General features: G+C 41.3%; 1 protein-coding gene across 2 annotated transcripts in view; it reads left to right on the forward strand.

Annotated features, from left to right (window-relative positions):
* The window catches only part of TSEN2 (tRNA splicing endonuclease subunit 2), a 49,559-nt gene that overhangs the window by 25,705 nt on the left and 5,193 nt on the right, over window positions 1–18,661 (forward strand). For both annotated transcript variants that reach the window (XM_042979530.1, XM_007075443.3), the window contains exons 7-9: window positions 7,685–7,735; window positions 10,604–10,742; window positions 18,436–18,472. In XM_042979530.1, coding sequence (XP_042835464.1) covers window positions 7,685–7,735; window positions 10,604–10,742; window positions 18,436–18,472 — 227 coding nt within the window. The remainder of the gene's footprint in view (window positions 1–7,684; window positions 7,736–10,603; window positions 10,743–18,435; window positions 18,473–18,661) is intronic.

The following is an 18,661-nucleotide window of genomic DNA, read 5'->3' on the forward strand; positions in this document are numbered from 1 at the left end:
TAAACAGACTATGACTCTGGTTCTAAAGGTAGCCCAGAAATAATTACATTCAGTGCAGTCTGTGGATGGTGCCAGTGTTGCTCCTCTAGTATCCTTTACCCAGGATGCTTAATAATTATGATTACTAATTATAGCTGGGAAGACTTTACAAGGTCGGTAGTATCCGTGGAGGTTAAAGGATAAATGGGGGATTGCCATTTGGACACTGGACAGCATGGGCTCTTTCTTGCAGCTCAGTCCTGGATGGCAATACAGGATGGCTAGACTGTGGAGGGCACATCTATAAGTATCTACCAGGAGTCTGTCTCTCTACCGGGTGGCACCAGGGCACTGCAGACAGCTGTGTCAGGGAAGGGTGAGGACCATAACAAGCATCAATAGGAGGGTGGGCTGGATAGTTGAGGCCAGGAGGAGCCAGGCAGTGTCTCTGCCCTGGGAGGCAGCAGCAGTAGGCAGAGAGCGTTAGGTGTCAGCTCACTGTCCCAGTAGGTGACCACTTGTATTCCGTTCGGTGCTTTTTACAAGAAAAGGGGCTGCTGTCCACTGCTGTCTCCCAAACACTCCCTGAAGAAAAGCAAGAGTGTTGGGAGGTAGGTGAGGTTGCTCTGTGTTCTTGGAAGCTGCTTGGTTCCAGAGGACATTCCAGAGAGGTGTTACAGTTTTCAGGGAGCGTGCAGTGAGACCTAGCTCTGCTTCTCAGTTCTGTTTTGGCAGATTTCCTATGAATGAATCACCCATGTTTGGTGCACCACTCTGCAGTTTAATGTGTTTCCATAAATGTCCTTAGGAACACGGGCGGCCCTTCTGTGGTGATTCAGAGGAGTTCTTTTTAGGGATTGAGAATGGTAATACCACAGCTGACTTAAAGATCTGCCTCTTAGAGATCTGTTACTGAGAACTGTTTTTCTGTTATAATGCTTTGGGCTCTAACTAGATTTAGTGATGTGACATTAAATCCTCATTAAACTCTTCCCTCCATTTTGCTCTGATAGTAAAAACTTACTAATGAGACCTCAAGGGACATACTTGCTCCCTCCCCTGACTTCCCCAGTCTGCTGATGATTTAATTCCAAGTAAAGCCGACTCAACTGAATTAAGATCCACTCCATCTGTAATAAGTACCTAAGAGCAGTTTGTGTACATTCATAAAAGCCGTTTATTTAGGCCAGTAAATATTAATGAGGCATTGGTTTCATCAGTTCTTAGAGAAACACTTGTTGACTGATAATGGAAAGTTTCTAAGGAACTTAAATTCTAACACATACCAGGAAGGAGTCTCTTGCTTAGCAAACAGAGGATTGAAATTTTCCAGGCTGTAATATCTAAATCGTTCCTTAAAAAGGAGGGAAAACGAAAATGAATTGAGCAGGTAGGTGCTTTGTGTAGCCTTTAAAATTTTTATAAGATTTAATCTCATTAAATCTTTTTTTTGAGTCCAATAATAATCATTGTATTTATTTTTTTTAATATGAAATTTATTCTCAAATTGATTTCCATACAACACCCAGTGCTCATCCCAACAGGTGCCCTCCTCAATACCCATCATCCACCCTCCCCTCCCTCCCACCCCCCATCAGCCCTCAGTTTGTTCCCAGTTTTTAAGAGTCTTTTATGTTTTGGCTCCCTCCCTCTCTAACCTCTTTTTTTTTTTCTTCCCCTCCTCCATGGGCTTCTGTTAAGTTTCTCAGGATCCACATAAGAGTGAAAACATACAGTATCTGTATTTCTCTGTATGACTTACTTCACTTAGCATAACACTCTCCAGTTCCATCCACGTTCCTACAAAAGGCCATATTTCATTCTTCCTCATTGCCAAGTAGTATTCCATTGTGTATATAAACCACAATTTCTTTATCCATTCATCAGTTGATGGACATTTAGGCTCTTTCCATAATTTGGCTATTGTTGAAAGTGCTGCTGTAAACATTGGGGTACAAGTGCCCCTTTGCATCAGCACTCCTGTATCCCTTGGGTCAATTCCTACCAGTGCTATTGCTGGGTGATAGGGTAGATCTATTTTTAATTTTTTGAGGAACCTCCACACTGTTTTCCAGAGTAGCTGCAACAGTTTGCATTCCCACCAACAGTGCAAGAGGGTTCCCGTTTCTCCACATCCTCACCAGCATCTATAGTCTCCTGATTTGTTCATTTTAGCCACTCTGACTGGCATGAGGTGGTATCTGAGTGTGGTTTTGATTTGTATTTCCCTGATGAGGAGCGACGTTGAGCATCTTTTCATGTGTCAGTTGGCCATCTGGATGTCTTCTTTGGAAAAGTGTCTGCTCGTGTCTTTTGCCCATTTCTTCACTGGATCATTTCTTTTTTGGGTGTTGAGTTGGATAAGTCCTTTATAGATTTTGGATACTAACCCTTTATCTGACATGTCATTTGCAAGTATCTTCTCCCATTCCATCAGTTGCCTTTTAGTTTTGTTGCTTGTTTCCTTTGCTATGCAGAAGCTTTTTATCTTGATAAGGTCCTGATAGTTCACTTTTGGTTTTGTTTCCCTTGCCTTGGGAGACATGTCAAGTAAGAAGTTGCTGTGGCCGAGGTCAAAGAGGTTGCTGCCTGTGTTCCCTGGGATTTAGATGGTTTCCTTTGTTATATGTAGGTCTTTCATCCATTTTGAGTTTTTTTATTTTATTTTATTTTTAATGTTTATTCATTTAAAAAAATTTTTTTTAATGTTTATTTACTTTTGAGAGAGAGAGAAACAGCGTGCGAGTGGAGGAGGGGCAGAGAGAAGGAGATGCAGAATCTGAAGCAGGCTCCAGGCTCTGAGCTGTCAGCACAGAGCCCAACGCGGGACTTGAACCCACGAACCGCAAGACCATGACCTGAGCCAAAGTCGGACACTTAACTGACTGAGCCACCCAGGCACTCCAATATTTACTCATTTTTTGAGAGAGAAACAGAGTGTGAGCAGGGGAGGGAAGAGACAGAGGGAGACACAGAATCCGAAGCAGGCTCCAGACTCTGAGCTGTCAGCAGAGAGCCCAACATGGGGCACAGACTCACCAAACCATCAGCTCATGACCTGAGCTGAAGTTGGACACTTAACCAGCCAAGCCACTCAGGCGCCCCTATTTTGAGTTTATTTTTGTGTATGGTGTAAGAAAGTGGTCCAGGTTCATACTTCTGCATGTTGCTGTCCAGTTTTCCCAGCACCATTTGCTGAAGAGACTGTCTTTATTCCATTGGATACTCTTTTCCTGCTTTGTCGAAGAGTAGTTGGCCATACATTTGTGAGTCCGTTTCTGAGTTCTCTATTTTGTTGCATTGATCTATGTGTCTGTTTTTGTGCCAGTACCACACTGTCTTGATAATTACAGCCTTGTAATACAGCTTGAAGTCTGGAATTGTGATGCTTCCAGCTTTGATTTTCTTTTTCAACATTACTTTGGCTATTCCAGGTCTTTTCTGGTTCCATACAAATTTTAGAATTGTTTGTTCTAGCTCTGTAAAGAATGCTGGTATTATTTTGATAGGGATTGCATTGAATGCATAGATTCCTTTGGGTAGTATCAACATTTTAACAATATTTGTTCTTCCAGTCCATGATCATGGAATGTTTTTCCATGTCTTTGTGTCTTCAGTTTCTTTCATAAGATTCCTGTAGTTTTCAGCATGCAGATCTTTTACCTCTTTGGTTAGGTTTATTCCCAGGTATTTTTTGGTTTTCAGTGCCATTGTAAATGGGATCAGTTTCTTGATTTCTGTTTCTACTGCTTCATTATTGGCGTCTATAAATGCAACTGATTTCTGTACCTTGATTTTATATGCTGCAACTTTGCTGAATATATGTATCAGTTTTAGCAGTTTTTTGGTGGAGTCTTTCGGTTTTCCAAAAGAGCATCATGTCATCTGTGAAGTGTGAAAGTTTAACGTCTTCCTTGCTGATGTGCTTGCTTTTTGTTTTTGTTGTCTGATTGCTGAGGCTAGGACTTCAAACACTATGTTGAACAACAATGAAGAAAGTGAACATCCCTGGCATGTTCCTGACCTTAGGGGGAAAGCTCTCAGTTTCCCCATTTGAAGATGATATTAGCTGTTGATCTTTCGTAGGTGGCCTTTATGATTTTGAGGTATGTTCCTTCTATCCCTCCTTTCTTGAGTTTTTTTTTTTTATCAAGAAAGGATGCTGTATTTTGTCAAATGCTTTCTCTGCATCTATTGAGAGGATCATGTGGTTCTTTTTTTTTTTTTTAACTAATGTGATGTATCACATTGATTGAATTGTGGATATTGAATCAACCATACAGCCCATCAATCCCAATTGATCATGGTGAATAATTCTTTTAATGCATTGTTGGCTTCACTTTGCTAGTATCTTGTTGAGAAGTTTTGCATCCATATTCATCAGAGAAATTGGTCTGTAGTTCTTTTCAGTGGGGTCTTTGTCTGATTTTGGAATCAAGGTAATTCTGGCCTCATAGAATAAGTTTGGAAGTTTTCCTTCCGTTTTTGTTTTTTGGAATAGCTTCAAAAAAATAGGTATTAACTCTTCTTTAATTGTTTGGTAGAATTTCCCTGGAAAGCCATCTGGCCCTGGACTCTTGTTTGTTGGAAGATTTTTGATTACTGATTCAATTTCCTTACTGGTTATGGGTCTCTTCAAATTTTCTATTTCTTCCTGTGTCAGTTTTGGTAGTTTATATCTTTCTAGGAATTTGTCTGTTTCTTCCAGATTGCCCAATTTGTTGAGATATAATTGCTCATAATATTCTCCTATTATTGTTTGTATTTCTGCAGTGTTGGTTGTGATCTCTTCTCTTTCATTCATTATTTATTTATTTATTTGGGTCCTTTTCTTTTTGATAAATCTGGCTAGATGCTTATCAATTTTGTTAATTCTTTTGAAGAACCAGATCCTGGTTTCATTGCTCTGTTCTGTTTTTTTTTTTTTAATTTCAATATCACTGATTTCTGCTCTGATCTTTATGATTTCCCTTTTTCTGCTTGTTTTGGGCTTTATTTGCTGTCTTTTTCCAGCTCCTTTAGGAGTAAGGTTAGGTTGTGTATCTAAGACATTTCTTCCTTCTTTAGGAAGGCCTGGATTACTATAAATTTCCCTCTTATGACTGCCTTTGCTGCATCCCAGAGGTTTTGGACTGTCACGTTTTCATTTTAATTGGCTTCCATGTACTTTTTAATTTCTTTAATTTCTTAGTTAACCCATTCATTCTTTAGTAGGATGTTCTTTAGTCTCCAAGTATTCGTGGTCTTTCCAAATTTTTTCTTGTGGTTGATTTCAACTTTTATAGCGTTGTGGTCTAAAAATATGCATGATAGGATATTGATCTTTTTTACTTGTTGAGGGCTGATTTGTGACCCAGTATGTGATCCACTCTGGAGAATGTACCATGTGTACTTGAGAAGAATGTGTATTCTGCTGCTTCAGGGTGAAATGTTCTGAATATGTCTGTTACATCCATTTGGTCCAGTGTGCCATTCAAAGCCATTGTCTCCTTTTGATTTTCTGCTTAGATGATCTGTCCATTGTTGTACATAGGGTGTTAAAGTCCCCTACTATTATGGTATTATTTGTCAATGAGTTCTTTATGTTTGTGATTAATTGATTTATATATTTGGGTGCTTTCAAGTTGGGGGCATAAATATTTGGAATTGTTAGGTCTTCTTGGTGGATAGACCCCTTCATTATGATACAATGTCCTTCTTCATCTCTTGTTACAGCCTTTGTTTTAAAATCTAGTTGGTCTGATATAAATATGGCTATTCTGGCTTTCTTTTGCCATCCAGTAGCATGATACATGGTTCTCCATCCCCTTATTCTCAATCTGCAGGTGTCTTTAGGTCTAAAATGAGTCTGTGGTAGCCAGCATATAGATGAGTCTTGTGTTTTTTGATCCATTCTGATACCCTATGTGTTTTGATTGGAGCATTTAGTCCATTTACATTTCAAGTGATTATTGTGTTGCCTGTAGAATTGGTGTTTCTGGTGATGTTCTCTGGTCCTTTCTAGTCTTTGTTGCTTTTGGTCTTTTTGTTTTGTTTTTTCTCTGCTCAAAGAGTCCCCCTTAAAATTTCTTGCAGGGCTGGTTTAGTGGTCACGAACTCCTTTAGTTTTTGTTTGGGAATTTATCTTTCCTTCTATTTAAAAAATTTTTTTAAAACATTTTATTTATTTTTGAGACAGAGAGAGAGAAAGCTTGAACAGGGGAGGGTCAGAGAAAGAGGGAGACACAGAATCTGAAACAGGCTCCAGGCTCTGAGCTGGCTCGAACCCATGGACTGCGAGATCATGACCTGACCCGAAGTCGGACGCTTAACTGACTGAGCCACCCAGGTGCCCCTTTCCTTCTATTTTAAATGACAGCCTTGCTATAAAGAATTCTTGGCTGCATATTTTTCTGATTCAGCACATGATCCTCACAATAGATGCAGAGAAAGCATTTGACAAAATACAGCATCCTTTCTTGATAAAAACCTGCCACTCCTTTCTGGCTGGGGACTTCATCTCGGTTGCCACACTACATAAGAGGGCCCTCCTCATCTGTGCCAGGTGGCAGCAGCAGCATAATGTTTGTCGTTTGGTTGTAAATGAATCTCCCGTCCTCATATTTATACAGAAAGTAACCCGGTTTTACTAATAGCCACCATTTAGCCACTAGTACACAGCAATTTTGCATAAGTCTGTTCAGGTATAAACATGAATCCTTTTCTCCTCTACAAGTAGAGTGAAAAACAGGGTCTATTTGGTGGTATCCATGTTTGGCATTGTCTTAACTTTTATCACTTTTGCAGCACCTGGCTGGCTCAGTCAGTAGTTAGGGTTGGGAGTTTAAACCCCATGTTCAGTGTAAGGTTACTCAAAAAGATAAACTTTTTTAAAAAACTATTTTTATTTCCAAGTATGATTTTACTCAACTAGAGCTGACTTTCCTTGCTTTTCCTCCTGCCTCTTCATACAAGTAAAACATGTTACTGTATAATGGGAGTGCCTGGGTGGCTTAGTTAAGCATCCGACCAGCTCAGGTCCTGATCTCACAGTTCATGAGTTAGAGCTTCCCATCAGGTTCTGCTGTCAGCAAAAGAGCCTGCTTCAGATCCTCTGTCCTCTCTCTCTCTACCCTTCCCCCACTCATGCTTCCCCCCCCTCTTTCTCAAAAATAAACAAACATTTGGGGTGGGAAAAAAAGTTACCATATAATGAAGTTCATGGAAAGATAGGGATTACTTAATAGGAAATCACTTTACTGCATGGGTAACTAAAAAACTCATGTTTTGTTATGCAAGCCAAATCTGCACTGCCTACTTTTCACAAATTTCCATGTATTTCTTTCTGTAAATTTTTTTCTCAGTTTAATATGGTTACTTAATTTTACAGAGGAAAATCTAATGAGCAAAAGTTGCTGTTGTTACAGCTATTTACATCATTTTCCAGTTTAGCTATGTGATTTTTAAGGGGAAAAATACATGGAAATATCATACAAATGCTTTTTTAATTGATTTTTAACCAATTTGTGACTTTTATATTTTCTTAGATGTTTTTTAAATCCTTTAAATTTGCATGAATCATTTATGTTAAAAATTTGTCACCATTTTGAAGATGATTTAAGGATGTTAGTTTGTACTTGAGGCAAAGAGAAATCAGTCTGTAAAATAACTTCTCAAGAATGTGGGACAGTTTCTAATGAGCATTTTCTGCTTGCTCTGTTTTTAGGCCTTTTTCCTGGTCTATGCTCTAGGATGTCTAAGCATCTACTATGAGAAGGTAAGATGTCTTATTTAGATACAGTCCACTTAAAATTTTCCTGGCGCCTCAGTGGCTCAATTGGTTAGGCGTCCAACTTTGGCTCAGTTCATGATCTCACGGTTCATGGGTTTGAGCCCTGTGTGGGCTCTGTGCTGACAGGTCAGAGCCTGGAGCCTGCTTCAGATTCTGTGTCTTCCTCTCTCTCTGCCCCTCTCCTGCTTGCTCGCTCTTTCTCTCTCTCTCAAAAATAAACATTAAAAAATTTAAAAAAATATTTTTTCCTGGTGTTGAAAGCAGCTTGTAGTAATTTTCACATTGCTGTAATACAAATGTGCCTACTTTCACCCAGTAAAATTGGATCAGATTTTTTTTCTACATTTGGGCTTTGGGTCCTGAATTGGGACTATTAAGGCAAAAGCCAGCTTTGACTCTTTTAGATTCGATTTCATTCCCAGAGACTAGGAGAAGATCAATATCTTAAATAATGATCAGGAAATCTGTGTCAGAAAAGTACTAAAAATTAGCAACAAAAGTTGAAACTGTCCGTGTTTAGCACTTACTTCGGTAAAAGCTGTGTGTTGGGTACCTTACCTGCAGTACCTAATCCTTGCCTCTGCCTGGTAAGAATTCTACAGATAAGGTAACTGAAGCTCAAAGGAAGTAAGTAACTCACCCAAGGTCACACAGCTAGTCTGGTTAGAACTAATAATTGAAGCTATGTCAAGGTATTCCCAAAGCCGTGATTCTATACTGTAGCCTGCTGCCCTTAGAAAGTCCCACAAGAAGCTGGTACCACGGCTTACCTTCTGGTGGAGGCATTGGAGGCCGGGCGCACAGATAGAAGGGGAGACTTCACTGGACACTTCTATGCATGTGAATATAATACCTATTCAAAATCATTCAAATGAAATTAAAATTAAAAAGAGAAAGGTAAGCAGAATAATAGACAGAGACCGTATATTTTGTTCTGTACCTGGGAGTGCATAATTTTATCATTCTTCAAATTCTAATTATATAAATTCTTTTCACGACTATTCCAGTGGTTTGGAAACAAATGTCGGCTGATGGGTGATTCATTTTCTCAGGTGGTGGCCATTCTTAGCCCACCTTTGCCTCCTCTCCTGGGCCTTAGCCAAAATCTGCCAGAACATTCCACTGCTACATAGAATCCTCAGCCTCTGAAACTTGATGGGCTAGCCATATCGAAAGTTCAACCTTCCCTGAAAGACTGTTTCTTGTTAGAGGAGGGCCAACTGTTTCCTTGCGTTAGGACTGAAAGGCCACGCATAGGGGCGCCTGGGTGGTTCAGTTGTCAAGCATCTGACTTTGGCTCAGGTCATGATCTCATGGTTCATGAGTTTGAGTCCCACATTGGGTGAGTTCATGCCCCGCTTCTGGTGAACATCAGCCCTGCTTTGAGCAAAACATGAGCACTGCTTCAGGTGAGCCCTGCTTCTCTTTCTCTCTCTCTCCCTCTCTTTCTCCCTCCCTCCCTCTCTCCCTCCCCCTCCCTCTCCCCCTCCTAGGATTCTCTCTCTCTGCCCTTTGCTCATTTGCGTTCTCTCTCTCCCTCAAAAGTAAATACATAAAATAAAAAATAAAGGCCACATATGTATGGATTTTCTATCTTAGGAACAACTGCAAAAAAAAAGAATAAGGAAAGGAAAAAAACGTGTAGCTCATATTTATGGATTTTAAATCTTAGGCTGAGACAAACTGAGCAAGTCTCATTGACTGAGCCCTAAACCATCCAAAAAATTGAATGTTCTCTGAACCAAGCCATTCTTGGTCTCTTCACATCCTCCATTAGGAACAAAATGCCCTTTGAAGCTGTTGGATTGCTCATTTGTGCCATGAGATAACACACCCTCCAGTTTCAAGGACTAAATGAAGCGTCTTTTTTTTTTTTAAGCTTTTACAAAATTACATTTTGGCTTTTCTGAATGTGGCCTGACATACAGTAGCTACTCTCTTGGGTCTGTGAAATGTTTGGAACATGCTGCCTTGTGGCTTTGGTGGATTTGTCACACTCGAGCTCGCAGCATGCACTCGTCCCTCTGCCCAGAGTGTTCTTCCACAGCCACCCCACCTCCCCCAATTTTCCCACCATCCCCTTCCATTCGGCTACTTCCTCCTCATCTCAGATGTTGCTGTCTCAGGGCAGCCTTTCCCAGGTCCTCCAGACCAGTGCTCTCTGACAGAAGTAAACACAAGCCTCAGAGGGGAGCCATGTGGGTCCTTTTTAAAATTTTCTAGTAGCCGCTAGAAAAAAAGGGGCGCCTGGGTGGATAAGTCGGTTGAGCATCCAACTCTTGGTTTCTGCTCAGGTCATGATCTCTGGGTCATGGGATCAAGCATGGAACCACTCTGAGCATAGAGCCTGCTTGAGATTTTCTCTCTCTCCCTTTCTCCCCCCTCCCTTTCTCTCTCTCTCTCTCCCTCCCCCCTCCCCCTTCCCCTCTCCCTGCCTCTGCCCCTCTGCCAGCTCACATGTGCACATGTTTTCTCTATCTCATAAAAATAAGGGTGGGTGGGGGAGGTAAAAGAAAAAAGGTGAAACTAATTTATATTATTTGCAAGATTTGTTTAACTCAACATTTCCAAACTTACTGAGATAGTTTACTTTCTTGTTTTCCTACCAAGTCTTTGAAATTCAATGTGTATTTTCCCCTTGAGGCACATCTCCCTTCGGGCTTATATCTGATGCTGCCATACTGGACAGCATGGGCCTAGATCTTCTGTTAAGTCCCTCCGTTGTGGGTACCGTGTTCCCTGCTTCCACTCCGCACTTAGTGTAGATGTCCGTTCACTGGCTGAATGATGAGTGAACACATACATAATCATGCCCCTCTTTTTTTTTTTTTTTTTTTTTTTTTTTAATATTAGGAGCCTTTAACAATCCTGAAGCTCTGGAAAGCTTTCCCTATAGTTCAGCCCACATTCAGGACTACGTACATGGCATACCATTACTTCCGAAGCAAGGGCTGGGTTCCCAAAGTGGGACTGAAGTATGGGACAGATTTATGTAAGTAATTCTTGACTCGGTAGGTGCGAGAACCAAGGTTCGCAGCAGATCCCAGGGTGAAAACTGAATTGGTTATATGTACTGTTGCTCATTTTTTTCTAAGATGATGCTTTCCTTCTGGCTTAGGTAAGAATGTTTGGATTGAAGTGGAGGGTTTGTCCAGGAAGAGTGGAAAGGAAGTCTAAGGGGCAAGCCCGGGATAGAAGCCTGGAGGCCTAAGTGTTCAGGTTTTTTTCTCTCACCACTCTGTAATCTGAGAAGAGAGTTTTACAGCTCTGCCCCCTCCTCTCATTAGCCACTCACTCCTATGATTTGGGGAGTCCCTCATCCTCTAGGCCTCCATTGTCACATCTAGCAAATGAGAATAATCACAGAATTAGAAGAATAATCACAGCTACCATTTGTTGAGCATCTACTATGTGTCAAACATTTTAAAATTCATTATCTCATTTAATCCCTAAAGCAGCAAAGGATACTCTTATTATTCTAATTTTTCTGATAGAGAGACTGCAGTTGTGAGAGAATGGGTCATTTGCCCCTAATAGTTTCCAGGACCAGTTACTTACGGAGCTGGGCTTTTTCTGGAGCCCAGGCCCTTAGAAACTGCATCTTCTTATCTTAAAGTAAGGCTTTTGGACCAGATGAGCACTTCATTCAACAGATCATTACGGAGACTCTTCTGTGAGCCAGGTCTTGTTAGGTACCAGGAAGACAGAGGTGAATGAGACAAACACAGAGCTGCCTTGATGGAGCTGCGTACATTCTCGCTGGGGAGATCAATAAGCAAACAAGTAAATATATAATCTAATTTCAGGGACTATTAAATACTAAGAAAAATAAAACATAGTAGAGGGATAGAAAGTCAGGAAAGTTAGGAAAAGGCTCTGAAAAGATGTGATCAAAACAAGCAAAATGTGACCACAGTAGGGAACAGGCTACTTGAGAATCTGGAGAAATACATGGTAGGCTCAATGTGAACAGCAAGTGCAAAGGCCCTGAGGCAGGAATGAGCTCAGTTTCAGGAACAACATAAAAACAGGGTGTCTAGAACTTAGAGATCCCAGGGGAAGAGCAAAGAACATGGTAGGCACAGAGTGAATAGCAAGCACAAAGGCCCTGAGGCAGGGAAGTCTCAGGAACAGCATAAAGGTAGTGTATCTAGTACTTAGAGATCCCGGGGGAGAGTTACATGAGGTGATGTCTGCAAATTAAGCTTGGGCAGATTATGTAGGGCCCAGTTGTTATTCTGGTGATTAGAAGTCTTGGGAGAGTTTGAGCAAAGGAGTGACTTAAACGAATAGAACTCTCTGTCTCCTCTGTTACTGGTAGACTGTGGGATGGAGGGCAGGGGGCAAAAATGGAAGCAGATAGACTTTGTTAGGGAAGCTGAGCCCAACCAACCCTGCAGACAGAATGGATGTAGGAGTTTCATTTAAGAGGAATCAGGGATAATGCTTACATACATGGATTCGTATTTTGGACATATTAAGTAAGTCCAGTGGAGATACTGTAAAATAGATGATTCTAGAGCATAGGACAGCCTTCAGATAAAAATTTAGAGTTGTCATTGTGTAAGTAGCTCCCAAAGCCACAGGCCCAGGTCAGTGGGCATAAATCCTAGGGTCCGTGCCCAGCACTAGTGTCACTGCCAAGTCCCTCAAACTCATTTTCCTTACCTCCCAAGTGAGGGTGCTTCCTGGATGCTTTTCAGAATTACTTGTGAGGTTCAGACAAAAAATGTCAATATATTTGAAAGGTCTTCTAAGAAGTCACGGCCCCTGAGGTCTTTTGACCTGTGTCATATGGTCCTTCCAAATGCTTTGAGCCTTTTTAAATACCCAAAGAAAGCCAATTCATTCTTTTAAATCTTTGAATGCTCTAAACTGTGCTTAACCTGGAATCATAGGATAGTCTTCAGGAAACCCCAGCACAATATAAAATACTGTGTTTTAGATTGGTGTGTTGTTATGGGTCAAGAGTCTGAACCTTTCACTAAATTCTCAAGCGGGGAGGGAACATGTCTGCAGTTCAAAATAAAGGTTAAGAATTTCCTATTCCTCTAAGATAAATGATTCCTTTTGTTTGTTCCACGGCTGGATTTCAGGTACAGATATCCTAACTCAGGGTTACCACACGAATGATCAGGATTAGCTTGAGATTAGTTTGCTAGGTTTCCATGTAATTGTGTTGGCCACAGTTAACTATGTTTAAATAAGTTATGTGCCCATTTTCCTTCCTTGGCTTCCTGCCCTGTTCTCCTTTTCATACTCCTGTAAGAGTAGCCACTCAGTGTAAACACTTGGCAGGTCTTCTTCAGCTTTTTCGTTGTAGGAGTGAAACTTGAATTAGAACTTTCCAGTCAAGAAGTCTGCAGGGACACATTGAGAAGTGGCAGGGGGCTAGTAAAGAGAGCTCTTTGGGTTCATAGCCAGCTCTGCCTCTTTACTGTGTGACCTCAAGCAAATTACTTCTCTCTGAGTTTCCATTTGCTCATCATATAACATGGATAACACCATAACGTACACACACACACACACATTTAAAACATCTTCATAAAAACTAAAAAAGTTGCAGGGGACAGGAGCCTATGTTGAGTGCCTTCTAAGCATACCTTATCTCATGTATTTTCAATACTAAGCCATATTTTTGAATGAAGAGTAATTTTAAAACCAAAACTGCCTTATGGGGATGGTTGAAAGGACAGATGTTTTTTTAAAAGAAATGAAACAACTGCTATTTTCCAACTCCCCAGAGGCCTTTGCCACAGCTGGGTCATATCATGTAACTTCAGGCTGCTTGTATAATTAATTTGAGACCAGGTCTCTGGCCCAGCAGCAACATGAAGGATGTCTTCACATTTCCTGCTTTAGCAGAGGTTCACAAGCAGTGCTAGCCTGGGATAAGAGGAACAGCTTGCTGGGGTGCCTGGCTGGATCAGTTGGGAGAGCATGTGACTCTTGATCTTGGGGATGTGAGTTCAAGCCCCACATTGGGTATAGAGATTACTTAAAATCTTTAAAAAAAAAAAAGAAGAAGAAGAAGAAAAAGAAGAAGGAAAGAAAAAGAAAAAGTAGGGTTGCCTGAGTGGCTCTGTTGTTGAAGCATCTGACTCTTGATTTCAGCACAGGTCATGATCTCACAGTTGTGATATCTAGCTTTCTCTCTCTGTCTCTCTGCCCCTCACCCCCTCACTCATGCACACATGCTCACTCGCTTGCTCTCTCTGTGTCTCTCTCAAAAAAAAAAAAAAAAAACCCACAAAATTTAAAAAGAGGCACGGTTTCCTAAACTTTACCTCTTCTTTGGGCACAGTTCCTCGGTGGCTGCTGTTTTTTAGCAATATTATTTTGAGGGTTGATGACCTAATCACACATACCCTAGAACTGCCAAGACAGGTTAAACCCAGGACATCCTCTCTTGACCATTGTTTCTGTTTACAGAGGTAATGACTCATGACAAAGGGCCCTTATGAAATTCACATCTTATCAGGGAAACTCTTCCCTTGAATAAATCTTGTCAATCACATTTCATTCTAGGAGTGGTACTCGAGCTAGTGATATGGATCTCAAATCAAGTGCAGCTGCTGAGCTACTTGACCTTGATCACCCACTGATGAAAACTAGACTAGAAACCAAGTTGGAGCCTTTCCTTATATTCCCCACCCAGAAGCTCCCATAGCTGCTGACTCTTATGGCAACTGGGCACCTTGCCTTGGTGCTTTTCTTCCCTCGTCTTATTTACTCTTCATACTCCTGTGAGGCGTGTGACATTCACCTCCTTTTATAATGCGCTGAGGAAATTACTGTTTAAAAGGGTCAAGGGAGTTGCCAAGGGTCCCACAGCAAGTAGGTGCAGAGATTAGCTCTGTCTGGGTCCGAGCTCCGTGTACTTCCACGGAGTGGTACTTCTCTGCCAGCCAGAAAGCGAAAATCCAACTCAAGGTGTAGATTTTTTGTTTTTTTCTGACGCAGGCAGCTACTGGTTGATGTAACTTAAGATCTAGTTACTCCCAAGCCTCCTTCCCATACACTCCAGTTTTGGATTTGCATTGACTAAGTTCGGTCATGTGATTTCGCAGCTGCCTGCAAATTAGAAGTCAGAGGACAAGTGGAATGACGGGAGCTGTTAGAAGCCAACAGAGTTACAGGATTCCCAGAGCCCAGAGGAACCGTCCTGGGCATGGCGCCCCACCTAGAGACTGAGCCAGGGAGAGGCTTTAGAGCAGCTCCTCTGTACTCCTCACAGAACAAGGAGGTGCACCTTCTTCCGTCTCCCTTTTTGGTTCTTTCCTGAACCACTCTCTTGGCTTCTTTTCTAGTCAAATTTTTTAAATACTTTAACATTTTCCACATCTGCGCATATAAGCCTTAGTATTTCTGCATGCAGCTCATAAGAATAGGGACGTTCTCCTACATAACGGTAATACCGTACTATACCCAACAGAAATTAGAAATTTTCTTTTTTCTTTATTAATTTTTCTTAACATTTATTTTATTTTTGAGAGAGAAGGAGACACCGAATTCGAAGCAGACTCCAGGCTCTGAGCTGTCAGCATGATCTTGAACCCACAAACCATGAGATCATGACCTGAGCCGAAGTTGGACGCTTAACCAACTGAGCCACCCAGGCGCCCCTAGAATTTTTCAATATCACCAAAATATCAGAAAATTTAAATTTTCTTCTACTGTCCACACAGTCTTGTGGCTGTGCGGGGGGAGGTCGTTTTTGTTTTCAATACCAGCTCTAGTCACAGTTCACTTACCACATTTGGTATTATAGGTTTCTCTTTTATTTTGCTATGGCTGCCATAATAAATTACCACATACTGGAGTGGGGGGCTTAAAGCAACAGAAACTGGGGCGCCTGGGTGGCTCGTTGGTTAAGTGTCCAACTTTGGCTCAGGTCATGATCTCGAAGTTCATGGGTTTGAGCCCCACGTCAGGCTCTGTGCTGATGGCTCAGAGCCTGGAACCTGCTTCGGATTCTGTGTCTGTCTCTCTCTCTCTCTGCCCCTCCCCTGCTCACGCTCTGTCTCTCTCTCAAAAATAAATAAACATTAAAAAAAAAATTTTTTTTAGAAAAACAGCATAAACTTATTCTCTCACAGTTCTGGAGACCAGACATTCACAGGACCATTCTCTCTCCAGAGACAGTAGGGGAACTCGGTCCCTTGTCTATAGTGTTTCTAGTGGCACCTGGCATCCCTTGGCTTATCACTCCAGTCTCTGCAAAGAACCTTCTTCAAATAAGGCCACATTCACAGATTCAGGGATTAAGATGTAAACGTACCTTTTGGGGGCCACGATTCACCCCACTATGGCCTCTTTAGCTTTTTTAAATCTAAAACGGTTTCTCTACCTTGTTGGTTTTTCATGATACTGAGTTTTCTTGAAAACTCCTAGAGGATATCCCACATTCTAGATATGTTCGATTGTTTCCTCATCATTAGACTCCATCTCACCATTCTTCAGCATGCATGGGTTCTCTGTGTATTTATTGTGCCCATCAGGAGGTACTTAACATCAGGCTGTCCCACTGTATGATCACGTGGCCGAAGTGACCATTGTCAGATGTCTGTTGTAAAATTACATTTTTCCTTTTGTAATTAACAAGTAATGTGTAGGGTGAGACTGTGCGTATCTGGTTCCCTGATAATTACAACAGTTGCCCGAATTAATTTCTTACACTAATCATTATTTTGTAATTCTGTCGTTCCTTCCACACGCCATCTCTGACGTTCACTTAAAAGAAGGAGCTTTCCCTTCATTTCCCCGTTCTTTCAGACTTTATTTTTGAATGCCCAGGATTTCTTAGACTTCCAAAGTTTTCATCTTTCTGCTTGAGAGGCATTTTTGTAAAAACAATTTTACTTTTCCCTCTGAATATGCTGTCATCATGATGATTACTATCCTAGGTAACATTTTGAACCCTTACTTTATGCCAGCCACCATGTCAATGCCTCTACATTCAGTCACTACGCCAGGTTTTTTATAATAAGGAAGTTGAAACACAGGGCGTCATCATGTCGTCTTGATACTGCTAAGACTTGAACTTGAGTCTGTCTGATGTCAGTGTTCATGCTTTTAACTTCTAAACTATACCATCGTCATCAGTCATCTGAAGTGACCCAACCTGTAGGTAAGAGCTGCTTTCGAGCTGTGAATGTTCCAGTGTTCCAGATGCACATGAGATTCAAGATGTGTGCCTGATCATAAATAATGGTATTTGAGGGCTAGAAAAGGTCCCAATTTCCCCTTGTTCTTCATTTTGTAATTCTGGACACTGAGGCTCAGAGATATTAGTAACTTGTTTGGAGTCACACCTCCAAGAATGGCAGAGACTGGACAGGAAACAAAACTCCTGAATTCAAGTTTTTTCCAGTACGTGGTTTCTTTCCACTGCGTCTCAAAACATTGAGGATTGTATGTTGGGGTATTTACTTAAATTTGTGCCCTTACACAGTGAATTTGAGCTGCTTGCCAAATCCTTTAAATATACTTTAAATAGGAAATAAAATAATAAAAAGGAAATGTGACCCTAGAAAATGTACTGTAGGTGAAGGGTTGCTGTATTGTCTCTAGGATCCTACAGGGTTACTAACTGAGGCTGTAAAGTTGGCTCTGAGCTTGCTGAGCCTTAGGGAAATGGGATTAGCTACAGTACTGTTACGGCCAAAAAGGAAAATTCTGTCAATTCTTCAATGGATAAAAAGTTTTTCTGCTTTGATTTGCACTGGCCACAAGCTTACAGATGTAATTGTGTATTAGTAAAGGTAATTTTTATAGCTATAGTTACATATAAACCCCAAATCTCAGAGGCCTAACAATTTCATTGCACGTGAAATTCAAAACCAGTATCTCTGAGTGGTGGGCCAATCGACTCCCAAAGGTGCTTCAGGAGCCCAGGTTGCTTCCTTGTGGCTCCATGGCCTTCACCACATGGCTTTCAAGGTCACCTTTAAAAAGGAATAAACACACAATTGGTGCATGGAAGGGTTTTATGGGCCAGGCTTTCTGCTTGGGAAACTGAGAGACAGGGTCTAGCCATGTGCCTGGAAAGAGAGGAGAAATAGGTTTGATGAACAGATAGCTACTCCCCACCACAGACTGTGTGCCTCTGCAGGATTCCGTGCACAGTTCCAGAGTCCACGTGGCAGAGTCCCTGCTCCAGGCTCTTTTGGGCACTGGCTTTTGAGCTCCATAGATTAAATTAGTAGGGCAGACTAATCTCCACAAGTGGCACATATGGTTACTCATCTCTGGTACCAACACTCAAGTCAACTTGTACCTAGCCAGAGTAGCTCAGGCACTTTGAATTACACTGATGAGAAATTAATAACAAAATGTTATTATATGAACTTAACATGTTGTGACATTATTTCACATTCTCACTCTGGAGATTGTAAGACAAGAGGCAAGACAAAAATCACTTGTATTTCAGTTTGGATTTCATTTGTGGGGTGAGGGTGGGATGAGAATGTTCAAGTCCTGGCCACAGATTTGCTTTATTAATTGCATTTTGTTCCAAGGGGGGCGGAAAACAGTTTGGGTTTTAAAAGTAGACCACTGGACATTTTGCACATTACCCATGTACAGATAATTGGGTATTTATAGCTCTTTGGAGAAGAGAAAACATCAATACAGTAAGATTTTGATTTTAAGGGGTTATACATTTTCTTTCTTTTTCTTTGCAGTGTTGTATCGAAAAGGCCCTCCATTTTACCATGCAAGGTTTGGAGTGATTTTTTTTTTAATGTTTTATTTATTTTTTGAGTGAGAGTGTAAAGTGGGGGAGGGGCAGAGAGAAGGGGACAGAAGATCCAAAGTGGGCTCTGTGCTGACAGGCTGACAGCAGCACGCCCAACATGGGGCTCGAACTCATGAACTGTGAGATCATGACCTGAGCCGAAGTCGGATGCT

The sequence above is a fragment of the Panthera tigris genome, chromosome A2 (assembly GCF_018350195.1).
Source record: "Panthera tigris isolate Pti1 chromosome A2, P.tigris_Pti1_mat1.1, whole genome shotgun sequence".
NCBI lineage: Eukaryota > Metazoa > Chordata > Mammalia > Carnivora > Felidae > Panthera > Panthera tigris.